We start from the raw sequence: 23,898 nt of genomic DNA, 5'->3' as shown, positions 1-23,898 counted from the left end.
GGTTTCATACAAATACTGTGGTGAAGTAGTTAGGGAAAGTACAAAAGGGCAAACTCAAGACATTGTAGCAATAGGTGGAGAAACTAAGCCTATTATACCAGGTCCCAAATACTCTGTTAAAGGTGATTTACTTGTGCATGTTCCAAGTATCATATACTATACTCAGTGCTGAAAATATCATTTTCTCCATACTGAATGAACATGTACAGATTTGTTAATTGCCCTTTGCCCTACATTCAACTCGAAACTAATCCATAGCTCTCTATAACCTGCCATGTTAACTATGTTCCACTCTGAATTACAGGCATAATCATACAGTCAGAGTGAGACAGACCCTTACGGTTATGCCGATCAAGTTCCCCAAATTAAAGTTCTTCCATTTCCTTGCTTTTAGTCCATATCCCTCTGAACCTTCATGTATCCATCCAAATGTCTTTTAAAAATTGCAACTGTAACGTTCTGGAGTTGAACGCTGATTTGAAGAGCAACATCTCATTTCAAATTGGTACTTCACAGCCCTTTTACATTTTACAAGAGTTCAATAAATTTTCAGATAACTGACTTTTTTTTGGGGCAGCAACTGTTGGTGCTGATTATGCTATTCTGATTTCCACCTTTTCTGGTTCCCATCTTCTGATTCCTGGTCTCGCCATCTTTTGTCTTACACCACTTCCATGTTGTCAGTTAGTTCACAGACCCTCCCTTTCGCTCCTTTCTCCCTCCACATTTTTCCAACATCTGAGCTTCCTTAAAACTTGTTAAAACTCAGTTTTCCAGCTGTCTTGAAAAATCATGAAACTGAAATATCAATTCTGTTTCTCTCTCCATAGATGCTGACAGGTCAGAATATTTTCAGCATTTTCTGTTTTCAATGCTGCCAACTTTAATGGCTCTGTGGAACAATAAATGAGACTGGGAACCAATAACATTGAAACTATAAATTATGTGCTAGTCTACAAGGATGCAGTAAAGGATTTGTGAATTGTGAAATCAATCAACTTAGCATGGTAGGACAAAGTACATGATAACAGGACAACTTGGAGCTCATTGGCTCTGGGGAGCATCATGCATATTTCTCACCAATAGTCCAGGAAGGACATCCTGTTACTGCAGATGCAAAGAGCTACCCACTGGTTACCGTTGTCAGATGCCCAATCTACCACAGACTAAGTTAACAGAGTTTGCTCACAAAGAGCAAAAGATAGATAACAAATGAATCTTCAAATATTTAAAAAACCTTAAGAAAAAAAAGTGGACAGAATCAACCCTAAAAAATAGCTTACTCTAGTAGTGGTATGAAAACGAGGCCTGGGATGGATCTTGGGAGCAGCTCTGAGTGGTGAGGTCAGATGTTCAAAAGGTTAAATAAGGAATGTATGGAATGGACAGCACAGTAATTTCATGCCTGTCTGGCACATTCATTTGGCAAGAAAATCAAATGGAGGACACAGGCCAACAAACTGCATTTGAACTCTTGGGTTGGCAGAATCATCTTTTCCAGTGCTCTTAATTTCTACACCAACAAAATGTGAGCAGTATAATTCGCAAAACAGTTTGATTTCCATTTCACTCAGTGAACAAGTTTTAAAAAAACCTTGTGTTTTATTTGAAAAAATACATTTGTTGTTATTGTAAATATCACTGAATATCACAAGTTTTAATCACAAGTTAAAAATCCCTTTTTATTACATTTGCAGATGTTGAAACGAAGTTACAACACTGCCACCAAGTCAAGTTGATTTGATCATCTGAGAGAATTCATGCCACCTAAAACAATGCACTACAGCAGTGCAAGAGCAAAAACATACAAGGGTTGATTTGCTTGGAATAAACAGGGACTATACATTTAGAAATGTTGATGTAAATCTGGTTGAACTTGCGCTTCTAATATTGGTCGATACTTCAGAGGCAAATTTCAAACACTACTGATTCAAAATATTTATTTTCAACTTTTCTATGTGGCAAAAATAAGGCCGAGCTTAATAAGTCACACCAGCTGAAGCCACATTTGTAGTAACAAATCATTTACTAATTGCTGGATCAGTCAAACGTGCCTGCCTTACCTGATCAGCATGTTTCGTAAGATAGTGAAGTCACAGTGCTCACTATTTTCAACTGTAAAAAAGGGAAAATTTATTGCATTAGTGATTTTTATACTGCAACATATAGTTAGGTGTACTTTATGATTTAGAATAAAGCTGCCACATGCAAAGATATTGCAAATGTTTATCAATGTAGTGCACCACATTGCATTAATCCAACTCTTATTAGTGAGCAAACAGAAAAGGATTCCCAGGCCTGAATGTATTCTTTAATACGACACAGATCTTCCCACAATGCCGCAATTTTCATTGTCACTTAACTCTGTGGTAGCAGGTTGTCAGAAAGGACAGCCATTTCGAAATTCAGCTCATGTTAAAACAGCCACTGATACAGCTGATCAAATTTAAGATGCATTAAAATTCAGTACAAATACTTCAAGGCCATACTATCGTCTTAAACTGGTTGTCTGCAGTTCAACAGTTAAATGTTAAATAAGAGTGAAGAATGAATTAAAAAACAAAATAAATAATTCAAATACATTTTCAACAAATCAGCATGAATTTTAAATGTACATAATTTCAAATTACTTATTATTGAACAAAATACTTTTACTTACCTGGACTTATACAGAAGTAGCTATCATACCCAATATCGTACCCATAACTTGCTAGACACAAGCAATGACGGTAGCAATGTCAATTAGTGCATGTTACTAAAAAGGGCCCAGGAAATATTTCACCAAAGTAAGAGGATAAGCAGCAAAGCTAGAGATCACAAGGTTAGCAATTTAAAGAAATACAATGACTCCCATAATGGATACATGAAGTTTAAAAAACTTTCACATTAGATGACTCAATCTGAACTACTAATGTGATCACCTCCTTGAAAAACAACTGCGCATTTGTTTTCTCACCTGCTCAACTTTTTTCAGACAGCAAGAATTGGGCAAGAAAGGAAACTGGATCCAACAGGTCAGAGGAATGGTGCTTAATTTCTAGAACCAGCAATTTTCAACTTCTCGTCTCCTGTCAGAGTCAGAGATGTACAGCACAAAAACAGACCCTTCAGTCCAACTCGTCCACCTCGACGAGATATCCTCAACTAATCTAATCCCATTGGCCAGCACTTGGCCTGTATCCCTCTAAACCTTCCCATTCATATACTCATCCAGGTGCCTTTTAAATATTGTAATTACACCAGCCTCCACCATTTCCTTTGGCAGCTCATAAGACACACACCACCCTCTGTTTGAAAAAGTTGCCCCTTAGGTCTCTTACTTTTTCCCCTCTCACCCTAAACCTATGCCCTCTAGTTCTGGGCTCTCCCATCCCAGGAAAAAGACCTTGTCTATTTACCCTATCCATGCCCCTCATGAATTTATAAACCTCTATAGGGTCACCCCTTAGCCTCCAACGCTCCAGGGAAAACTGCCCCAGCCCATTCAGCCTCTGCCTATAGCTCAAGTCCTCCAACCCTGGCAACATCCTTGTAAATCTTTTCTGAACCCTTTCAAGTTTCACAACATCCTTCCTGTAGGAGGGAGACCAGAACTGCACGCAATATTCCAAAAGTAGCCTAACCAATTTCCTGTACAGCCGCAACATGACCTCTCAACCCCTATACTCAATGCTCTGACCAATAAAGGAAAGCATACCAAACATCATCATCACTATCCTATCTATCTGCGACTCCCCTCTTTCAAGGAACTATGAACCTGCACTCCAAGGTCTCTTTATTCAGCAACTCTCCAGGACCTCACCATTAAGTGTACAAGTCGTGCCACCATTTCCCTTTCCAAATTGCAGCACCTCACATTTACCTAAATTACACTTCATCTGCCACTCCTTGGCCCACTCGTTCATCTGATCAAGATCCCATTGAACTCTCAGATAACCTGCTTCACTGTCCACCACACCTCCAACTTTTGTGTAATCTGCATACTTAGTAACTACATCTCCTATGTTCACATTTAAATCATTTATATAAAATGATTAAAACCGACCCTTCTTCACCAGCCTGGTCTTCTATCCTTCAGCTAGTGCTGTATCTAAATGGCTAGCTCTCCCTGTATTCCATGTGATCCAACCTTACTAATCAGTCTACCATGAGGAAGCCTTGTTGAACACCTTACTGAAGTCCATATAGATCACATTCACTGCTCTGCCCTCAATCCCCTTTGTTACTTCAAGAAAACTCCGTCAAGTTAGTGAGACATGATTTCCCATGTACAAAACCATGTTGACTATCCATAATCAGTCCTTGCCTTTCCAAATACATTTAAATCCTGTTCTTCAGGATTGTCTGCCATCAAAATCAGAAATAGGCAGATTGAAGTTGGGATTCAGATTCTTCACATTTGAATTTGCATCTGACCCAAATCTGTCACCGATTTGTGTTGAAAATTGTACCAACAAACAACCATTGCACATATGGAACATAATAAAACTCATCTACACTGATAATTTGGTAGTCGTAACAATGAATCACTGCTTTGCCGAGACATTACACCAACAGAATTTGATCATGTAACAATAAAAAAAAACCATTACAAACTTGTTGATCTAGCTGTTGATAGCAATTGACCTAGTAGTTCTGCTCCTTTACTGGCTACATTAGGTGTTACAAACTATGAAGTTAAATCAAAATTGACATCAAGTTTAAAACAAAACCCCAGAAAAGAATAAAACTTAGTGGGGGAAAGAAATGTCAATAACTTGAAAAGGGAGTGGGCCAATATAGTTTAATAAAACAAAGAGGTTTTCAAAGATTTCAAGTTTGTTCAAATTCAAATCAATCTTTAATGATTTTTTTCTTACAATTTGACAAGTCCATCTCCTATCCTTCCTCCTCCTCAAACTATTAAAACTTCATTTTACGTATCAATATTGATTGCCAAAATGTATTAATTGTATTGTCTCCACCTACTTATGAATAGTAATTATTTCTTACATATGAAATATTCAGTTTCTCAACTGAGTAAATCTCACCACACTAAGCTAAATATTCTACAGCATCTCTTCTATCATCGGAAAATATCACTTTCATTGCATTACATTTACATTTGCAAATTTTCACTAAGTAACAGTTAAACAGCAAAGACAAAGTTCTACTTAGTTTATATCCAATTGGATCGAATAATCTTGTAAACACAGGTCTAACTTTTCAAGAGGATCACATTTCAATTAGGAAAAAAAATTTGGACTGAACACTTGCATATAAAAGTCAACTAGTATTTCACTTTTTCAACACAGACAAGAGCAGCAGAAATAAAGTCAATCACCATTTAAATCACACCCCTACCTATCAACAAAGGTTTATGGTTACTTGTGCCTTTTAAGTGCTGCCACCACAAATAGACAGCACTACGTTACAGTCATTTCCTGCTTTGCATCTTAACAGCAACCTACAGGGACAAGCCATAATCTTCCAATCTCATTTCTCCACTGGTACAGCTGCTGCTGCACCAAAACCAGGCCCCTCAATTTCCTGACAGCAACACACTACAAAGACTGGAAAGCATTTCCTTTCCAACTGGTGCCTGGAAATGCTGCTTTGTGTTCACCATACACTACTCCTTTGAGTGAAGATGTTTTTGGCTTGAAATTTGCAAGGATACATGTTTTTCATCTGCCTGTTGCTCTAGCATAAAAAACAGATGCAATTTCTTTAGAATTGTTAACGTGTACTTGCACTGGCTGCTCATTTTAAACAGAAATCAATTTCCAAAAAACCAGAACTGTTGTAATTCCATTCTGAAAACACAATTCTCAACAAATTAAAAATATCTGTAATCCCCACAGACTGTATCAGATTCATCAAGGAATTAAACAAATACAGGATTAAATTTTAATTCAAGATATTGGACTGGTAAACAAACTTTCCATTGAGTTACTTAAGTAATAAACTGATCGAGCAGTTACCCAGTAATATGACATCACAAACATGTTCTCTTCTGTCCCTTAAATTGATCAGATTAACTCAATCATAACCCCAGAAGAACAAAAAAAATCCAGAAAAGACGTTTAATCTATAAATGATAATTGCCACCTCTACCCACATTTGGTCTTGGAACTGTTTTAAGAACTCTAGTGCACACAAATGGTTTTCCACATTTCTGGTTGCAGTCTTACCAGTTTAGATCAACTGCTACGCTTCAGTTTAAACAAACTACATCACCATTCCCAAATCACTTGCAAATGGTTTCTCTTTCATCTGTGCATATAATGTGCATGCACCCACCAATCCCACTCCTCCTCCACCCCTGCTTCTGGACAGCATTTTGGTAATCCAGAAGAGCTTTCAAATGGAGCATACATGCATCACTTCAGCAGCAAGACCACTGGATTGCTTAAAAACAAAAGCTCAAATTGCTGGAGAAATTCAGATCTGACAGCATCTGTGGAAATAAGGAGTTAATGTTTCACGTCTAGAGACCTTTCTTCAAAGACTCAACAGGATCTGGAAGTTAACAGCAAGATGAACTATAAGATTGTTTTCAAAAATTGATTTCAATGCCTTTGTACATGCGTAAAAGATGTATTGAATCAACAATTACAACTCACCAAAGAAAAATTATTTTTTCTTTGAAATATTGCGGAACAAAAGAGAGCCATTAAAGAATTCAACAACCTTTGCCAGAGGATAGTGTCTGGAATATGGTGAAATTAGTACACAGAAGTGAAGAGCATATGCAGCACAGTAGCAAGGTATTTAGCCCAAGCAATTGAAATTTCTCAAGTCATCTCCCTCTCATTATTTCACAACATAAAATATTCCTTTATTCCTTTCTCCCTAGTGTATCCATTTAGCTTTCTCTTAAATGCATCAACCACTTCATTGGGCAATGAATTTCACATTCTGTACTCTCTCGGTTGTGCAGTGCAGCTCTTCTTTATTTGCTTCTTACTGGAGGATATAAGACTGGTTGAATTTCAGGTTGGTGTGAACCTAAGATCAATGGCATAGTTTGAAGTTCAAAGGGATGCAATAGGCAATTACATTAACTTTTGACTGTTTCCCGTGATTACCTGGACAGGCCAGACAGCTTAGAAAGCTTAACAATAAGAAAATCTATCTTGAAAATGGTGACTTCTACCCAAATCATTTGGAGCAATGCAAACAGTAAAAACTTAGGTCACTCACGCATTGTAGCAATGAAAGCAAGGTGTACTGTGCAAGATAATACATAAAACCAAATGTAACATATCAGATATCACAGTAAAGAAGCATCTTCAACTTCAGATATTCGACCTATTGCTCATCTCCCCAAAGCTAAAACCTAATTAAACACGTGAATTTGCACCACTGGTAAAGTAAACTGTAAATGACTACCATTGATTACGTTGTGGCTCAAATTATGCACCCTGCCACAAAATTCAAGTACTGTATCAACAGCTGCACATTTAAAATTTGAATGCGAAAAAGCCCAGTTTCTTTAAGAACATGAACCAAATGTTGATTTCAGCAGCATAGAAATAGCCAATGACAAAAATGGTCAAAAACCAAATCAATGATACTCATCGATTGCCCTGTTTTATGGAAGCTTCAAATGTTAATTCTAAGAATTAAGCATGCTTTCCAAATTGTCCATCAGGTTTCAATCAGAACTACAGCGAACACATCATTGGGAATTCCCCCTCAGACTCAAAGACCACAGCTTTCAGGGAATTTATTTAGCTACTTTGACAAATTGCTGCTACTCAAGAAATTTAAGCATATAGTCTAACCTGAGCACCATACTGACAGAAACGGAGGACCTCAGATACCGAGGATCAAAATCAAAATGTGGTGTTGGAGCATAGCTGGTCAGGCAGCATCGGAGGAGCAGGAGAGTCGACATTTCAGGCATAATATCTTCATCAGGAATGATGTACCAGAGTTTATGCTGGTATTCTAGGGTCAATATTTATCCCTCAACCAACATCAGAAAAATCAGATTATTGAATCATGTTGTTTCTACGTTAGCTGATGGGTTTCTTACATGCAATAGTGCTGATATTTCAAGGGTACTTCATTGGCTGAAACACAGCCGTACAGTGTCCTAAGATCATGAAAGGTATTACTGAATTCTAATATTGCAGTATTATTTACATGTGCCTTGGCAACATAGAAGAAGGCCTTTGACTCATTGAGCCTGTGTTGCAAACCCTCATAACCCTGCAAATTCAAGCTTTTTTTAAACATACTTTGAATAAATAGGAACTCCAAATATTAAGTATAAATTTTTTTTCATCAATATCACTTATCAAATAATTTAAATGATTAAAAGCTTCAACATAATGAAAGGAAACAACAAATAGGCTTACCCTCTGCAACTCCCCAAGGATACTGTCTTCCTCTGACTCGTTTTCCATTCACCTCTATAATAGTATTACTACCTACAACAGCAAGAGGTAAACGATCCTGGAAAAGATAAACATTCAGATAAATCAGTACAATGTTCGTCCAGTTATATTAAACACAATTTATTTGGGACCAAATTAGCATTTATGAACTTAAAACTCCTAAAAGAGAATAATCTTGTACACATTATATTGCCAAGTACAGAATTTATGCTCAACCTTTTGTTAAACAATAATCAGCTCCCAGCTGAAGTACTGCAACCAATTTGGACAAAACACTTTAGAGATTGATCAGAATGGTACATGGGATGGAAGACTTCTGTTAATGGAGAAATTGAAGTTAGGATTCTCAGGGGTCAGGGGGAAACTTAATAGATGCTTTGGTAGAGTAAACAAGGAGAACATTTCATTGAAGGCTGCTAACCAGAGAAGCAAAATTTGAAATTCGACAAAGGAACTAGAGGTGAGATGAAGGTTCTTTCTACCCCAGTTGGTTAGGATTTGGAATGTGCTACTTGAAAGGGTGGTGAAAGGATATTTAATCGTACTTGGTAAAAGAGAACTGGACAAATGACTGAAAACGGTAAAGACTAACAGGCTATAATTGCAGGGAAATGTAAATGATCCTATCCAGAATTAACTGTGTAAACATGTAGAAAGTGCTGGAAATACTTAGCAGTTGATGTCTTTTCATGATATGGGCTTAAAAACTTCAGCATACGAATGGTAATTTTAAGAGGAGAAAAGAATAACTTACCATGCAGCCACAATCAACAAAATGGCCGACACCTATACTGTAAATATTTACCATCTGCCAATTTCTGGCTTTTCAATGGTAAATATTTTAATCAACCTATTCATAGACATGCTTTGACACACTATTGGAGCAGGTGGTACTTGAACCTAGGCCTCTGGTCCAGGACAGGGACACTACACTGCGCTACAAGAGCCATTTAAAAAATACCTTGTTCTTGATGCACAGCAAATCACTCAGATTAGATAGGCTTTTTTACTGGTATATGCTAACTCCTCATCAGTTGACAGGTAACCACAATAGATAAAATCATTCATATTATAGGTCACTGGCAATACTGTTGCCCCATTTTAGGGTGATGTTTTAAGCATGTTAAATGATGGCAGTGTACTTTAAAAAGTCACCATTAAAACCAGTTTAGATCAGAATTTTGATTGATAGACGTTCCACTGTATTATTTCCAAAAGCAATCTTTAAAAATTAATTTTTCAAAACAGGAAAGGGTTTATTCTCCAAACATGATGCATGGTAGTCAAAACAGCTACGCACTGAAGCAAAGCTATCTCAACACTATTCTTTCCTTCTCTCATCCTCTTGCTATTCATTCCACTTTCTGGCCACAGAATTTCTGACCCAGCCATCCATTTAGTTTTGAGTCTCCTCCTATTCTTCACACATGGACTGTTTGCAGCATTAATGTGTCATTCTCCCTCAGTCCCCCATTGCTACAGAGTAACAACACACTGCATACCTCAGGATTAAAGATATTGATCCCATTGCGATTGCAAAGATTCAAACATATATGCCATCAACTTCACTAGAAAATGAGCAGCTGTACAGGACCTGGGTAAGACCACATATGGAGTACTGTGGGCAGTTCTGGTCGCCTCACTTTAGGAAAGATGTGGAAGCTTTGGAGAGGGTGCAGAGGAGATTTACCAGGCTGTTGCCTGGAATGGAGAATAGGTCGTACGAGGATAGGTTGAGTGTGCTCGGACTTTTCTCACTGGAATGGTGAAGGATGAGGGGTGACTTGATAGAGGGTTATAAGATGATCAGGGGAATAGATAGGGTAGACAGTCAGAGACTTTTTCCCCGGGTACAACAGTGTGTTACAAGGGGACATAAATTTAAGGTGAAAGGTGGAAGGTATAGAGGGCGATATCAGGGGTAGGTTCTTTACCCAGAGTGTGGTGGGGGCATGGAATGCGCTGCCTGTGCGAGCGGCAGAGTCAGAATCATTGGTGACCTATAAGTGGCAATTGGATAGGTACATGGATAGGTGCTTAAGCTAGGACGAATGTTCGGCACAACACCATGGGCCGAAGGGCCTGTTCTGTGCTGCCTTGTTCTATGTTCTAATTCTTGTCAACTTCAAGTAATCTGGGCTACAAATCCAATCAGCTCCTTGTATCAGATTCTAATAATGCAATACATGCAAATTTTACACCTCAAATTAAGCTGTACCTGATGTCATTGTTATCCATTTGTTAATGTGCACTTGCCAAGTTTAGGTTTCAGTCAAAAAAAAATTTGGCTGCACTTCAAAGATAGTTTTGTTTTCTTTTTCATACTGCGATGTTACTCAAGCCAACTTACCAAACTTATATCCTTCAAGTTGCTGGATAACGAGGTAGAATAGTCTCCCATGACATGAACCACCCAAAAGTTCCGTAATACTCTCTCTCAAGTTCTACTCAATTTTCAATTTACACTCAAGTTCTGCTACATTACACATTTGCAATCCATAAATAAAAAAATTAAGATTCATTTACAGATTGCAAAAATGACCTATACATTTGTCAAACAGAATACGCAATTCTGTAACTTGACTTGCTCTAAAATTAACACAATTGTATTTTATAGAATAAAAGCCTGTCAGCAAGGTAATTTGCATGAAAACAGGAATCTAGTTTTCAAAATTATTTCAAGATTAGTATAAAAGGTCATAATGCTTTGCATTTCTTCGAGAGTTTCTGTCTGGAAAAAAGTCTCGAATCACCAATAATACGTGGAACGTACTGGAAACAAGCCTCCAATGATACACTACCTTAACCTTTTTTACCAACTTGTTTTCTTCTTCATCGTCAGTTTCTGGGAATTCATAGATCTTTATTTTATGCTCCTGGATTTCTCTCATCACCTGTAAAAATATTGATTGCTGTATTGTTATCCAAAAACGTTAAACTATTTCCATCAAATGAGTTATGATGATCTGGTAAATGTTGCCTGTTAATGAAATCAGATTCAATATTATCTTTAAAAAGAGAAATGGATAAATACTTGAAAACAAAAAAAAGAGGCAGGATTGAGAGTTATGATAGTGAAATTAATTAGACAGCTGTACCAAAGAACTAGTTCAAGCACTAAATGTACTGGATGGTCTATGAAACATGAGTGAATGACTGTTAAGCTGTTGACTAAAGTTTTAGTACTTTGCTCCAAGGCTGTACTTATTATTTTACAACATCCCTTTTAAGCTTTGCAAATGTTCAAGTATAATACTGGAGGGATTTTAGCAGCAAGCCAGTTGCAGAAGAATTGAAGGTATTGGGAATTTAAATATCTGAAAGAATTATGAAATTAAAAATCACAATACTAGCTTATAGCCCAACAGACTTAATTAGAAGCACTAGCTTTTGGAGCGCCACTCCATCAGGTGATTGTGAAGTATACAGTTTTAAGAGACAAAATTTATAGCGTGATGCAACTGAAATTATATATTGAAAAAGAGCTGGATTGCTTGTCACGTCTCTTATCTTTTCAAATCACCATGTTGGTTTCAGTTCTTTCATACGTAAATCCTAGAACTTCTTTTAAAGCTACATTCTCAAGTGAACTTCAACAATAGGCGCACGTCAGCTCAGATAATGCACTGAAGGTGTGAGGTTAAAATTTGACTGTGCCCCAGTGTTGAGATAGATTCTATTTCTAAATAGAGGGGTTTACAGAATCTTACATGAATTCATGCAGCTTTTGGACAAAATAGAATGTAATTCTGCAAGTACAAATTCACCCTACAAGCTTACATGGCTGTGTGCAACTGCCTGTCTGTCTATCTGAGAGAGTGTGTATGTGTGAGAGTGCATAGGGGTTGAAGTCTGCGAGAGAGAGCAGAGATCATGCGTGTACTCATGTGTGAGCGGATGAGACAGCTTGCATATGAGAGGGGGGTATGGGTGCGTGTATGGATCTGTAGGAATATGTACGCACGCATGTGCTTGTGTGCGTAGTGCAGTGGGGTTACCTGCAGTGGGACATGAACATCCGGTTGAGGCCATCCTCATGGGTACCGAACTTGGCCATCAGCCTCTGCTCAGTCACTTTGCATCGTTGCCTGTATCGACGTCCACCCCGGAGGATGGTCACCCGAGGTCAAGTGTCCCAAACTGCACAAGTGTTCCCCAACTGGGAGGGAACACTCTTGGCTGATGATTCTTGTGCAGAGTCCATTCATCTGTTGGCTAGACCAAGCAGAGGCTACGTCAATGTACCATGCCTCAGGCATCCTTGCCTCCAGTGCATGAGATAAACTATGTTAGCATCACATGAGAATACCTGCCACGTCTGTGGTGGGTGGTGTCCCTACGTGTAATGGTGGTATCCGTATTGACACAGTGACAGCTCACACAAGACATGTCAGTGTGTCAATACAGATACCACCATTACATGTTAGGCACCACCCACCATGTATGCGGCAGGTACTCATGTGACACTAACATGGTCTATTTCATGTGCTGCAGGCAAAGATGGCCTGAGGCATGGTACATTGGTGAGATCGAGCAGAGGCTACAGCAACAGATGAATGGACACCGCACAAGAATCACCAACCAGGAGTGCTCCCTCCCAGTCGGGAATAACTTCAGTGGTCGGGGACATTCGGGTGACCATCCTCCAAGGTGGACTTCAGGACAGGCAACAACACAAAGTGGCCAAGCAGAAGCTGACAGGCAAGTTTGGTATGCATGGTGATGAACCCAAGTTTTTGGTTGAGGCCATGTCACACTCACCCCACCACACATCCTCTCACAGACTTATACCCCTTTACACACACACACTCTCAGACACTCACACCCTCCACACACACAAAGTTTGTGGGGTGAATTTGGACTTGCAAAGTTACATTTTATTTTGCCTCAAAACACCTGTAAACTGGGGCACATTTTTAATAATAACATCGCAGGGTGTGGGCATTGCTGTCCAAACTTAATTGCCCCAGAGAAACTGTTGCAAATGTCATTTTTTGGGTTTCCTCATATTCAGTGCTTGGTGGAATAGTATCTCACGACAAGATTATCCATAATTTTCTTAATGTGCTGCAGCCTCCCAGGTTCTATTCAATTTATACACGTTAAAGTTTCCTTCAAGAACCACTGCAGTCCTCGGACAGTAGGGACACCCTCACAATATGCCAGAAAGAAGTAGATCCAATGATGGTGAAGGAATGATGTTTTAGTGTCAAGTCAGGATGGCATGTGGTTTGGAGGGGAACTTGCAAGTGGTGATATTCCCATGTATCTACTGCCCTTGCCCTTCTAGGTTATAGAAGTCGTGAGTTTGGAAGGTATGAATGAAGAAAGCTCAGTGAGTTATCACAGTACATTTCATACTGCAGTGCACACTGCTACCACTGTGTATTGGTGGATAGGGTGAAATCAAACGCACTGCTTTATACCAAATAGTATCCTCAATCATACCATAATAACGAGCATGAGATGAATGAATCCATTTTAAAATTTTTCTTTGCTTTAAACTGATGAATTTGCTGTCATCTGCTCCTAACAGCAGAGACACATTAAGAAATTTGCTGTAATGATGGACATTATACAAAATGATTTGTTAAAAATTAAGCCCATCTGGTCAAACACACCTTGAAAGAAAAGATAATGTAATCAAAACTACTAGCAATTCTCTTCTCACCTGTCTCTTGAACTGCTGACATTCTTCAGGAGTGAGGGTGTCTGCTTTGGCAATAAGTGGAATGATATTGACCTTTTCATGTAGACGTTTCATAAATTCAATATCCAATGGTTTTAGTCTACAGAAATGAAACATCCAAGTTAGAAGACATCAGATGATATTTTAATGCCATGCTATGCAACAGTCAAACATTGACGAGTTTGCCTAATAGAACATTCTGCACAGACAGTAGGAAGCAGAATTGGTCAACAGACTTCACAGGAACATTCTTGCTTGCAAACCACAAACTGACACTCTTTTTCCAAGCAGGTAATTCTACAACCTTAGTTGATGTTTAATAAAACTTACACGAGTCACAGAAATATCAAGCTGGATATCGGCTGCTTTCTAACATTCTTTTTCAGAAAAGCAAGCTTATTTCTCAACTATTGAGACTGTATTAGCCAAATGACTGAGGTTTATTCCTGTTGTAATGGATTAAAATGATCAAGTATGATGTACTTTGATCTCTGAAACATCTCCAGGAGCAATGAAATTTACTACTGATTTTAAAGATCCCAGGATGTCAATTTGCCCAGTAAACATTCAAATTCAGTGCCTCTGGGTTAAAAAAAATTCTCCCATTCATGATAGACCTGTAGTCTCAGTTGGAAACATTCATACGCCAAAGTAGCTCTGAATGTCAGAGGCACACATCTTTCAAAGGAGACAAAGTTTTCTCTCAGTCACCAGAATTTGAAAGCAGTTGACTTTATAAACTAGCTACTCTAATTATTCATACTGCACTAAATAACATGGAAGATTCCTACATAAATACACTATTAACTGAATGACATATTTAATCACTTCAGAGGGCAGTTTAGAAAATTTGGCATTTTAGGTAAGAATGACAGATTTCTTGCCCTGAGCCAGATGAGATGGACAACAAGCGATGGTTGGATGGCTGCCAATACTAATATATACCAAAGGCAGAGAGATTGGGCGAAGTGTAAAGATCAGGTTTTTTATTTTTCAGTATCTTAAATTGTGGTCTGAAATGAAAAAAGAACTTTAAAATTAAGGATTGCTGCATGTTTTGAAGGCAAATAAATTGCATTCATTGTGAATCAGTGATTCAAGTGTGGTTGCAGAGGAGATGGAATTGAGCTGTTGTACACAACAGAGTGTTGGTTACTGAAAGTGGCTGATCGGTTTGTGGACTAATGACCAGTTACTAATGACAGGCCTTCTGCCGGTCAACAACCATGCGATTGATTCTCAGGAAGACAGCTGTGAACAAGATCTAAGGAAGCCTTCAGATCTCCACCAGCTCAGGAGATCTTTCTGTTCTCTGCAGAAAAAGCAAATTTAAGCTATACATCAGAAAATCAAAACCAATGATAGATTTGTCAATTATCTTCACATCTGCATACAAGTCTTTCACAAGTTAAAGAAAATGAATACTGTAACAACAGAGGGGAGACTCTTGTGGCACAATGGAAATGTCTCTACTTGTGGAACAGGAGGTCCTGGCTCAGGTTCTACATGTGCCAGAGGTGTGAAATTACAGGATAGAAACAGATGTTATCAACCTGTTCAATGAATGGGACAATTAGATGGACAGCAAAGCAAATGATTTCAAATTAGTTACAAGAATAATGATGAATCTGCATAAAATCCTAGTAAGATTACAGTTGACCATGTGCAATTTTTAATAGAAAATTAAGGATAAGGTTGAGGCAGTAGAACAGGTATGATGTATAAGGAAGCTGCCTAGTAATAGAAAGCATTCGGACTTGAAACACTGCGCTTTATGCTCTAGCATGGAGATGACTAAAGGATATTTTGGTGCAATCATGTGAAGGGACTTGACAAAACTGAAAGAAACCGATCATTTGTAGCAATTGAGGTGTTCTGAATGAGAAAACAGATGTAAAGTTCACATATAGTGTGACATACTATAGCTTTAAGAGGTGTATCTTGTCCTTTTTTTTTCAAAAAAAGGTTGAGACAGATATGCCAAGCAGTTTGCTCAAAGCCAATTAACAGCTTGAAAGACCTTAAGAATTTTTTGAAAAGGTTGGAACAATAAAAGCAGCCTGAATGGGTGGGATCAAGGACCAGGATTGTTTTAAAATTTAGCTTTGAGTAGTTGCTAGGGTCTTGAAGCTGGATATAGAAGCTCTTATTCCTGTGTTGCAGCTAAAAGCTAGGGTTATCTTCCTGCTGTTAGAATTACATGTGAGACAATCTATTTTACTGAACTTGCATTTTCCAAGGATGTGTTTATGGGATGTTACTATATTGGAGAAGTACATTAACAAAATTTGTATTGACTATTACTAATCATTCGATAAGAGTTGTAGCTAAATCAATTATCTTTTCTTGTTATTTTGTCTGCATTTTAACTGTAGTATAAAAATAAAATGTGCTTTGTAAAAATTGAGCAGTTTGACCAACTGAATTGTAACAGGAACACAACACCTTATTCTTACCTTTTAAAAAGTTACAGCCTAGGTTATCTTCTTAATACACTCAAGAGTGGATTTGGTCTGGTCCATAACAATCAGAAAACAATTTTAAGAAGATAAGACTATAATATCATTACCAGAGTTTACGGTTGAAGCAAACAGCATGTTAAAAATCAAAGAACAAGTTTGAGAGGTGGTTGAAATCAGACAATAGAGATATACAATAGGTCAGACATGAGACAAGGATGCTGCTCTGAGAAAAAGGAGTACCAATATGTTTGAGCCACAAGATCTGTTCCTATGTTTCAATTTCTAAGTTACATAAGACAATTTCTATGGGTTCATTACTGATTTATCAGTAGTAAAGATGATCGGAAAAAACACCAGTCCAAAAACAAGTTAAATTGATCATGGATTCAATACTAGCTAGAAATTAACTATAGCTATTATAATTGTATGAAAGGTTTTACTAACCCATGCCCTGAAGGAGCAATAAAGTATAAACAGCAATGAACCCTGCTGTCTGGCATCTGGCGCCGGTTCACACGGGATTCAGCATTAAGGTAATCTTCAAATTTGCTATCGATGTGATCAATGACAGGTTGCCAGCTGGAAAATCAAACACCAAAGCATTAAATTAGTTAATCCTGATCTTCAATACTGAACCACACAACCAGCAATTGCAATTTTAATTTTTTTGTGATCAGTAAAAGAAATGCAGCTATACAGTTTTTCTTGGTGCTTGTATATTTTTCATAAAAACCAAATTGATACTTTTGTTTCGACTTTTAGTTTTGATTTTTCCTGTACAATCAAAAACTATTTTAAGTTATAATAGAAATAAACTTCAGGGTGAATATAAAAGCTTTCAAGGGTCCAACAAATAAACAAGTTTCACTATATTTAATGAGCTATCATAAGCATAGATTGCATGTTCAATCCAGGATGCAACAAAAAGCAGGAAAAAACATACAGCGCAGAATAATCTAGCACAGAAGGATTATTCAAAAAGAACATGCAGCACAGTTTACCAGTTAAGTTTAAGCAATTATTTAAAAACAACTGGAACAAGTAATCCCATCCACGCTTTTGCTAAGTTTAGACAATTCCAATGCCTCCTACTTTGCTATTTGCAAACATGAATTCATCCACAACTCCGATGGCCATGTTTTTTCTGGCTCCCTGCCCCATTCATCTATCAACCTGTACTCTTTGACTTGCATGGGTTCCCATTCCAGACTGCCTCTATTTAACATTGCCTTTTCTTTTGTTTTTACGCAGTCTCTCATTCTTCCCTCGCTGAAATACAATGATACAATAAGACATCTGTGCACCCTCTTTCTGCCCTTTTAAACAACTCAGTTTTAATCCCTCTATCACAAATGACCATGCCTTCAGCTAATGAGGCTCTAAGCTCTGGACTTCACACCACACATTTCTCCTAATGTCAACCACTCTTCTTTATAGCAATTCCGAAAACTCATTTGTTGGACTAAGGTTTTGATCATCTGTCTCAATAGCTGCATGAGGCTCAGTAACAAATTTTGTTTAACAAACCTCCTGAACTATCTTGAACTGTTTTATGACATGAAAGCGATTTTTAAATACAAATTGTTGAGAAACGCTCAGAGTAGCCATTCAACATGTTCTGTTGAACAGCTCAAACTGACTCAAAACACTGATGTTAAAATGATCAATGCTGTAACTGGACAGAAATCCCTCAGGGTATCACAAAGTGCTTTACTTCAAAAGTATTTCAGCTATACAGTCACTGTAACATAACAAATGTAGCCAATACTATATACAAACATCTTCCACAAATGACAATACAATAATGATGATATAATTTATTTTAGTGGTGACTGAAACACAATTCTTTCAAATAGTACCCTTGGATTCTTTGCATACACTCAAGGGGACAGATGTAATCCTGATTTAAAATATTGATACAGTTTTTACCTTGGGTGTGGTGTTATCAATTACAAGGCATGTTCAAGCCCTGATTCAATGTCAAAACCTGCACTGAGGTTAAAGGACAATGAGTTTAAGTCCACTTGAGGCCTCACTTTGGTGCATATTTAGGGAATGCTGCATTAATAAAGAGCATCTCAGCTGACATTTTATATTCAAGTGCAATCAATCTGCTCACAGCAAAACATATTTAAGGAGTAGACAATTTCTCTGGTGTACAGAGCAAAATGTATCCTTGAACCTGTATCAGAATGAAACATCCTTTTATCTTATGGCAATTTGTGGCATCTTAATAGGCACAAAATGGCTACCTAGCCAACAATATTATCTTTCAAAAGTAATATATTAACAGTTAAACACTTAGAGAACCCGAAAGACTCCCAACAAATGCCAAATCACTCTATAATATTCATTACATGAAATCCTTACCAGTTACTGTTGTCCACAGCATCGCCAAACCCTGGCGTGTCAACTATCGTGAGTAATAACTGAACACCACCTTCTTTAATGAAAACTTTTGACTGTTCAACCTGGAACATGAAGGCAAAAATATTATAACAACAAGATAATGCTTTACAGTAAAACAATCCACAATGGTCTTAATACATTGAAAATGCTGGCTTAAAAATTCAGCCTACTTTAAATATTTATATGAACATTTGAGTTAGGAGTAGGTCCCTGGAGCCCGTTCAGCCATTTAAGATCACGACTGATCGGATTACAACCTCAAATCCACATACTACCCTGATAACCTTTCAACCCTTTGCTGAACAACAATCTATTTGTTCCTCAAAATATTCAAGGAATCTTCTCCCATCAGCTTCTCAGAGAGACAGAGTTCCAACGTTTCACTACCTTCAACCAAAAGCTTTCACCAAATCAGTTTTAAATGTGGAAGCCCTAATTTTTAAACAGTGATCCCTAATTCTATGTTCCCCCACAACAGGAAACATTCTGTTCATACCTACCTTCTCTAAAAGCATTGCAGATTTCCTACACAATATCAACTGCTACAGTTTAACGTGGCAGTTCACCACATTCAAGGACAATTAGGGATGAACAATAAACACTGGTTCAGCCAGCAACACCAACACTGAATGAATAAAGAAAACTCCAAGATTCTTTAGGATGTAATGTTTCAATGATGTCACCCCTTACACTCCTAAACTCCAGCAGATACAAGCCTAGCCTGTCCAATGTTTGCCAACATGCCAACCTCCAAATTCCAGGTATGAGGATATCACAGTGGCCCACAAACTCTTTAGGATCAAAGCACACTTCAATGAAATAGAATTTCATAGTACATCCACTTTTTTCAGCTGAACTGATTGACATTTTAAATGTGATATTTGAGCATATGAGGAAAGAAATCAGTGATTGGTGACAATGACATATCTAGTTAACCAGGGCCATCCCAAGGAACTTTGCTCACTCTAATGTAGCTATTAAATGTTTTCAAAAAACCCCCCTTAAATATCTTTCACTGTGCCACTTGACCTATGACATAATTTGACAATTCACTTCAGCCAGCTCTGCTTTCATGTTCTTTTAAATTTCCTTGGTATAAATTTGAAAAAGTTACTAATCTCAGTCACTCCTCTCTCCCTCAAATTGAAAATAAAATCCAATCATTATGCACTCACTAGTGCCTGGGGTGCCTTCACAATGAGGTTATTAGTATTGTACAATGACAGAATAAATTAAGTCCAGTACAGCCTTCGCTCTAGTCAACTCAAAGACATGCGATTCTAAGACACCATCTTATAAATAATCTATGATCTCAACTGGACTACGTTTGCCCATTTGATATCACAGGTTTATACGGAGATTAAAATCTCTCCTGACTATCACCATGCCTTTCTGACAAGCTCATTATTTCTTCCCTCATGCTCCACCATATTGAGTGGCTACTTTTAGAGGTCCTGTACATCATGCCCATAAGTGACCTTTTACCTTCACCATTAACTTCTCCTCAAATGTTTTCTACATTTTGGTTTCCGAAACTTAAGTCATCAATCTCTATTATGCCAAAACAGTCATTAACTAACAGAGGTATCGCTCCATCTTTTCCCATTTTCCTATCATTTCTGATGCTATCTGCATTCAGATATTCAGCTTTTCACTCTGGAAATTCTAATCTTATCTGTCGGTTCACTCTTAGATTTGTACTCACTGACTGACTATCAGTCTGATTATTCTGTTCTACATTGAAACCTCTCTCTTCAGCCTACAACTTACTTTTGGATGTTGAACATCTTCCAGAACTCAATCCCGTCCCCCAGCTACTTAGTTTAAAATCCTCCCTAAGCCTCTCGTTGTGCAAGTGGCAAGAACACAACCTCTAACGTGATAAAAGTGAAATTCATCTCAATGGTACAGATCCCACTTGCGCCCAGTATTAGTGCCACAAACTGGAACCCACTTCCACTTGTCTTTGATCAATGTGGTCATCTGTTTAATCTGATTCACTGTGCTGATTTGCACATGGTACAAATAGCAATGCCGACTGTAAATGTTGGGGTTCCTTCTTAACTTAAAACCGAGCTTCTCATGCTGACTATGAGAAACTACCTTTGGCTGGTTAGCGTTGTTGGTATCTATCATGGAGCAACATGACTGGTTTCTGCCCCTCCCAATATAGGATTCTCTCCTCAAGATGTTTTAGCAAGCTAAAATTTCCACATGAGTAGTCCTACTTAGAATTATGATTTCATTCATGTAAAACACTATTTCAAGCAAAAGAATTAAGTGAGACATGGGGCTCACACAGGACTCGATGTGAAAACTAAGTTAGGTACCTTGGAATGTATTCCGACTTGGAAATTTTAACATATAGTTTGGAATACCAGACTAAGCAGGTACATAACTTACTTTAATAAACATACACAAATCACCAAAGGCAGAAATTCAAACCTATAATCGTTAATTGTGTTCCTCAGTCCCTTCATAGCAGCAGGCACCATACCACTATTTCTTGGGTATTTCTGTTGTGCCCTTGGTGCTCAGTGTGCACTATCACCTGATCACTTCATAACGCAATCACAGAACTTTATAAAGAAACAGTGATTGATGAGAGAGAACATTAAAAAATTAAACTAAAGAAACATTAGTTGAGGAATTGTTAAATGAGCATAATCTGTACAGGTGGTAAGAAAAAATGAAGAGGTACTTAAAAGTGCAAGAGCATAAAGAACTTCAAATAGTAACATCCGAAGAAAAGTTCAGAATTTCAGCAACTTGAAAAGCTACAGATCCTTCAAGGCAAAATGCAGGGGAAGGGAGAGGGGTGCGATCTTAGCAAAGTTGGAAGACATGCTACGAGTGGTTGAGGATATATTGTAGTATATGTACAAAGGTACACAACAGACAAGTGTGGCATATTATGTCAACAGATAAATAACAGCTAATGATTTGCAACATGCAGTGGTATCCATGCAGATACCACAAATTGCACCCTAATTGGTATAGACTGCCAAGGATGCAAACCCACAGTACTTATTCATCCACATTGGTAAAGGGAGAAGATATTCACCCACTTCCACTAAAACTTTCAGCACACTGATAAAATGCTTATATTAATCATAAGCACTCTTCTCATCTGCAGCTCTGCCACTAATTATATCCAATATATTGAACAAGACACTAAAGATAATTTGGATAGTACTTCACTTCCCTTAAGGTCTCTCCCATCAGGACACCACCAGTACAGATGTGGGAATATAATGAACTTTAAATCACACCATCCTGAAGTGAATATATATGATGCTGGAACTCCATATCCAATTCCACTGTAGGAAAACCTTGACTACAAGAACTGTAACTTAACAAATTAGGCCCACCATCGTCACAGGGAATAGAGGACAGATGATAAATATGGCATGCCAGAATTGATCATAATTCAAGAACAGTACTGGCTTCAAACCTCACAGACCAATTTCTTTTCAAGGACAAAGCAGATTTATAAAAACAAACCTTGTCAATTTTAGAACCAGTTAATAATTTAGCATTCAGAAAGTGGTACTAGCAACCATATGGACATTGTCATTAAATTGTAGTTGGCCTTTTTAAATTGTACAGTTTGATGCAATGCTGTCATAAATTAATGAAAAGTTAAGAAAAATTCCTTTTTTTGCCAAATGTTCCAAGACAGAACATTTCGTTCCCAAACAAACGCATCAATTTTTATGTAAAGCAGCATCTCATTTACTATGACCACAACTTTAACCAATTCTGATCTGGTCAGCTAAATAGTCAAACTGTCTAATGCACTTCTCATTCACATCATCCAAGTCAATTGTACTTTTTGCCTTTCACTACCCGCAACCTTTCTAGAAGTTCAGCTGTCAAAAGAAAAATCAGAACTGATGCTTGTTAATTCCATTGCAAGGTACAAGCAGTCCTTCGTGTTTTGATTATTTTAAGGATGGCATTTATAATCAAGAACAATAAAACCACAAATATACTCAATATGGCCTCAATGCTGGTGGCATTAAACCATCGAGCTCTACACAACATAAACAATCACAATAAATATGCTAGTCAAGTTTTTTCTTTATTGAAGACAAAGGCTAAGAAAATCAACTTACAGGAGAAATTATCTGAACCAGAATGGGAATCTAGAGCCAACATAGCATTCAAAAGTTATTATGCTAAATGTCAACCCCATCTGGAGAAAAAAAAACTTGGACCAACATACAGATATGAAATGTGCGCCAGAGTTCAGATATTAAAGATTGTGCTTTGCAAACCAGTTTGTGTAATCTAGGCTGCATCTATGATCAGTTGAGAAGATCAGCAGGTTTAGCTGCATCTGTAGACAGAAAGCAGAGTTAACATTCTGGGTCCAGAGACCCTTCTTCAGAACGGTTTAGGTATTTAGCTGGGTTGGACTGTCCTTGACTTACTATGTCAGAACCTCCTGAGCAAAGGTTATCCCCACTAATTCTAAGCAAGGATCACTGGACTCAAAAGAACAAATAACAAAGAAAATTATAGCACAGGAACAGGCCCTTCAGCCCTCAAAGCCTGCACCGATCCAGATCATCAATCTAAATCTGTCGCCCATTTTCTAAGGATCTGAATCCCTCTAAGCCCTGTCCATTCACGTATCTACTTAGATTAGATTACTTAGTGTGGAAACAGGCCCTTCAGCCCAACAAGTCCACACCGACCCACCGAAGCGCACCCACCCAGACCGATTCCCCTACATTTACCCCTACACCTAACATTACGGGCAACTTAGCATGGCCAATTCACCTAACCTGCACATTTTTCTTTGGATTGTGGGAGGAAACCTACGCAGACACAGGGAGAATGTGCAGATACATCTTAAACGATGCTATCGTGCCCATCTCTACCACCTTCGCTGGCAAGGCGTTCCAGGCACCCATCACCCTCTGCATAAAGAATTTTCCATGCA

At 37.9% G+C, this 23,898-nt stretch overlaps 1 protein-coding gene across 1 annotated transcript in view; it reads right to left on the bottom strand.

The window, feature by feature from the left end:
* LOC132815183 (septin-7) overlaps positions 1 to 23,898 on the bottom strand; it is a 115,967-nt gene that overhangs the window by 17,717 nt on the left and 74,352 nt on the right. The window contains exons 4-9 of the mRNA XM_060823998.1: positions 18,909 to 19,009; positions 16,983 to 17,117; positions 14,059 to 14,176; positions 11,189 to 11,281; positions 8,349 to 8,445; positions 2,064 to 2,115 (exon numbers count right to left, since the gene is read on the bottom strand). Of these exons, the coding sequence (XP_060679981.1) occupies positions 2,064 to 2,115; positions 8,349 to 8,445; positions 11,189 to 11,281; positions 14,059 to 14,176; positions 16,983 to 17,117; positions 18,909 to 19,009 (596 nt within the window). The remainder of the gene's footprint in view (positions 1 to 2,063; positions 2,116 to 8,348; positions 8,446 to 11,188; positions 11,282 to 14,058; positions 14,177 to 16,982; positions 17,118 to 18,908; positions 19,010 to 23,898) is intronic.

This window comes from Hemiscyllium ocellatum, chromosome 4, assembly GCF_020745735.1.
Source record: "Hemiscyllium ocellatum isolate sHemOce1 chromosome 4, sHemOce1.pat.X.cur, whole genome shotgun sequence".
Taxonomy (NCBI): Eukaryota; Metazoa; Chordata; class Chondrichthyes; order Orectolobiformes; family Hemiscylliidae; genus Hemiscyllium; species Hemiscyllium ocellatum.
The sequence above is the reverse complement of the archived record's forward strand: the minus strand, read 5'-3'. Positions and strand labels throughout refer to the sequence as shown.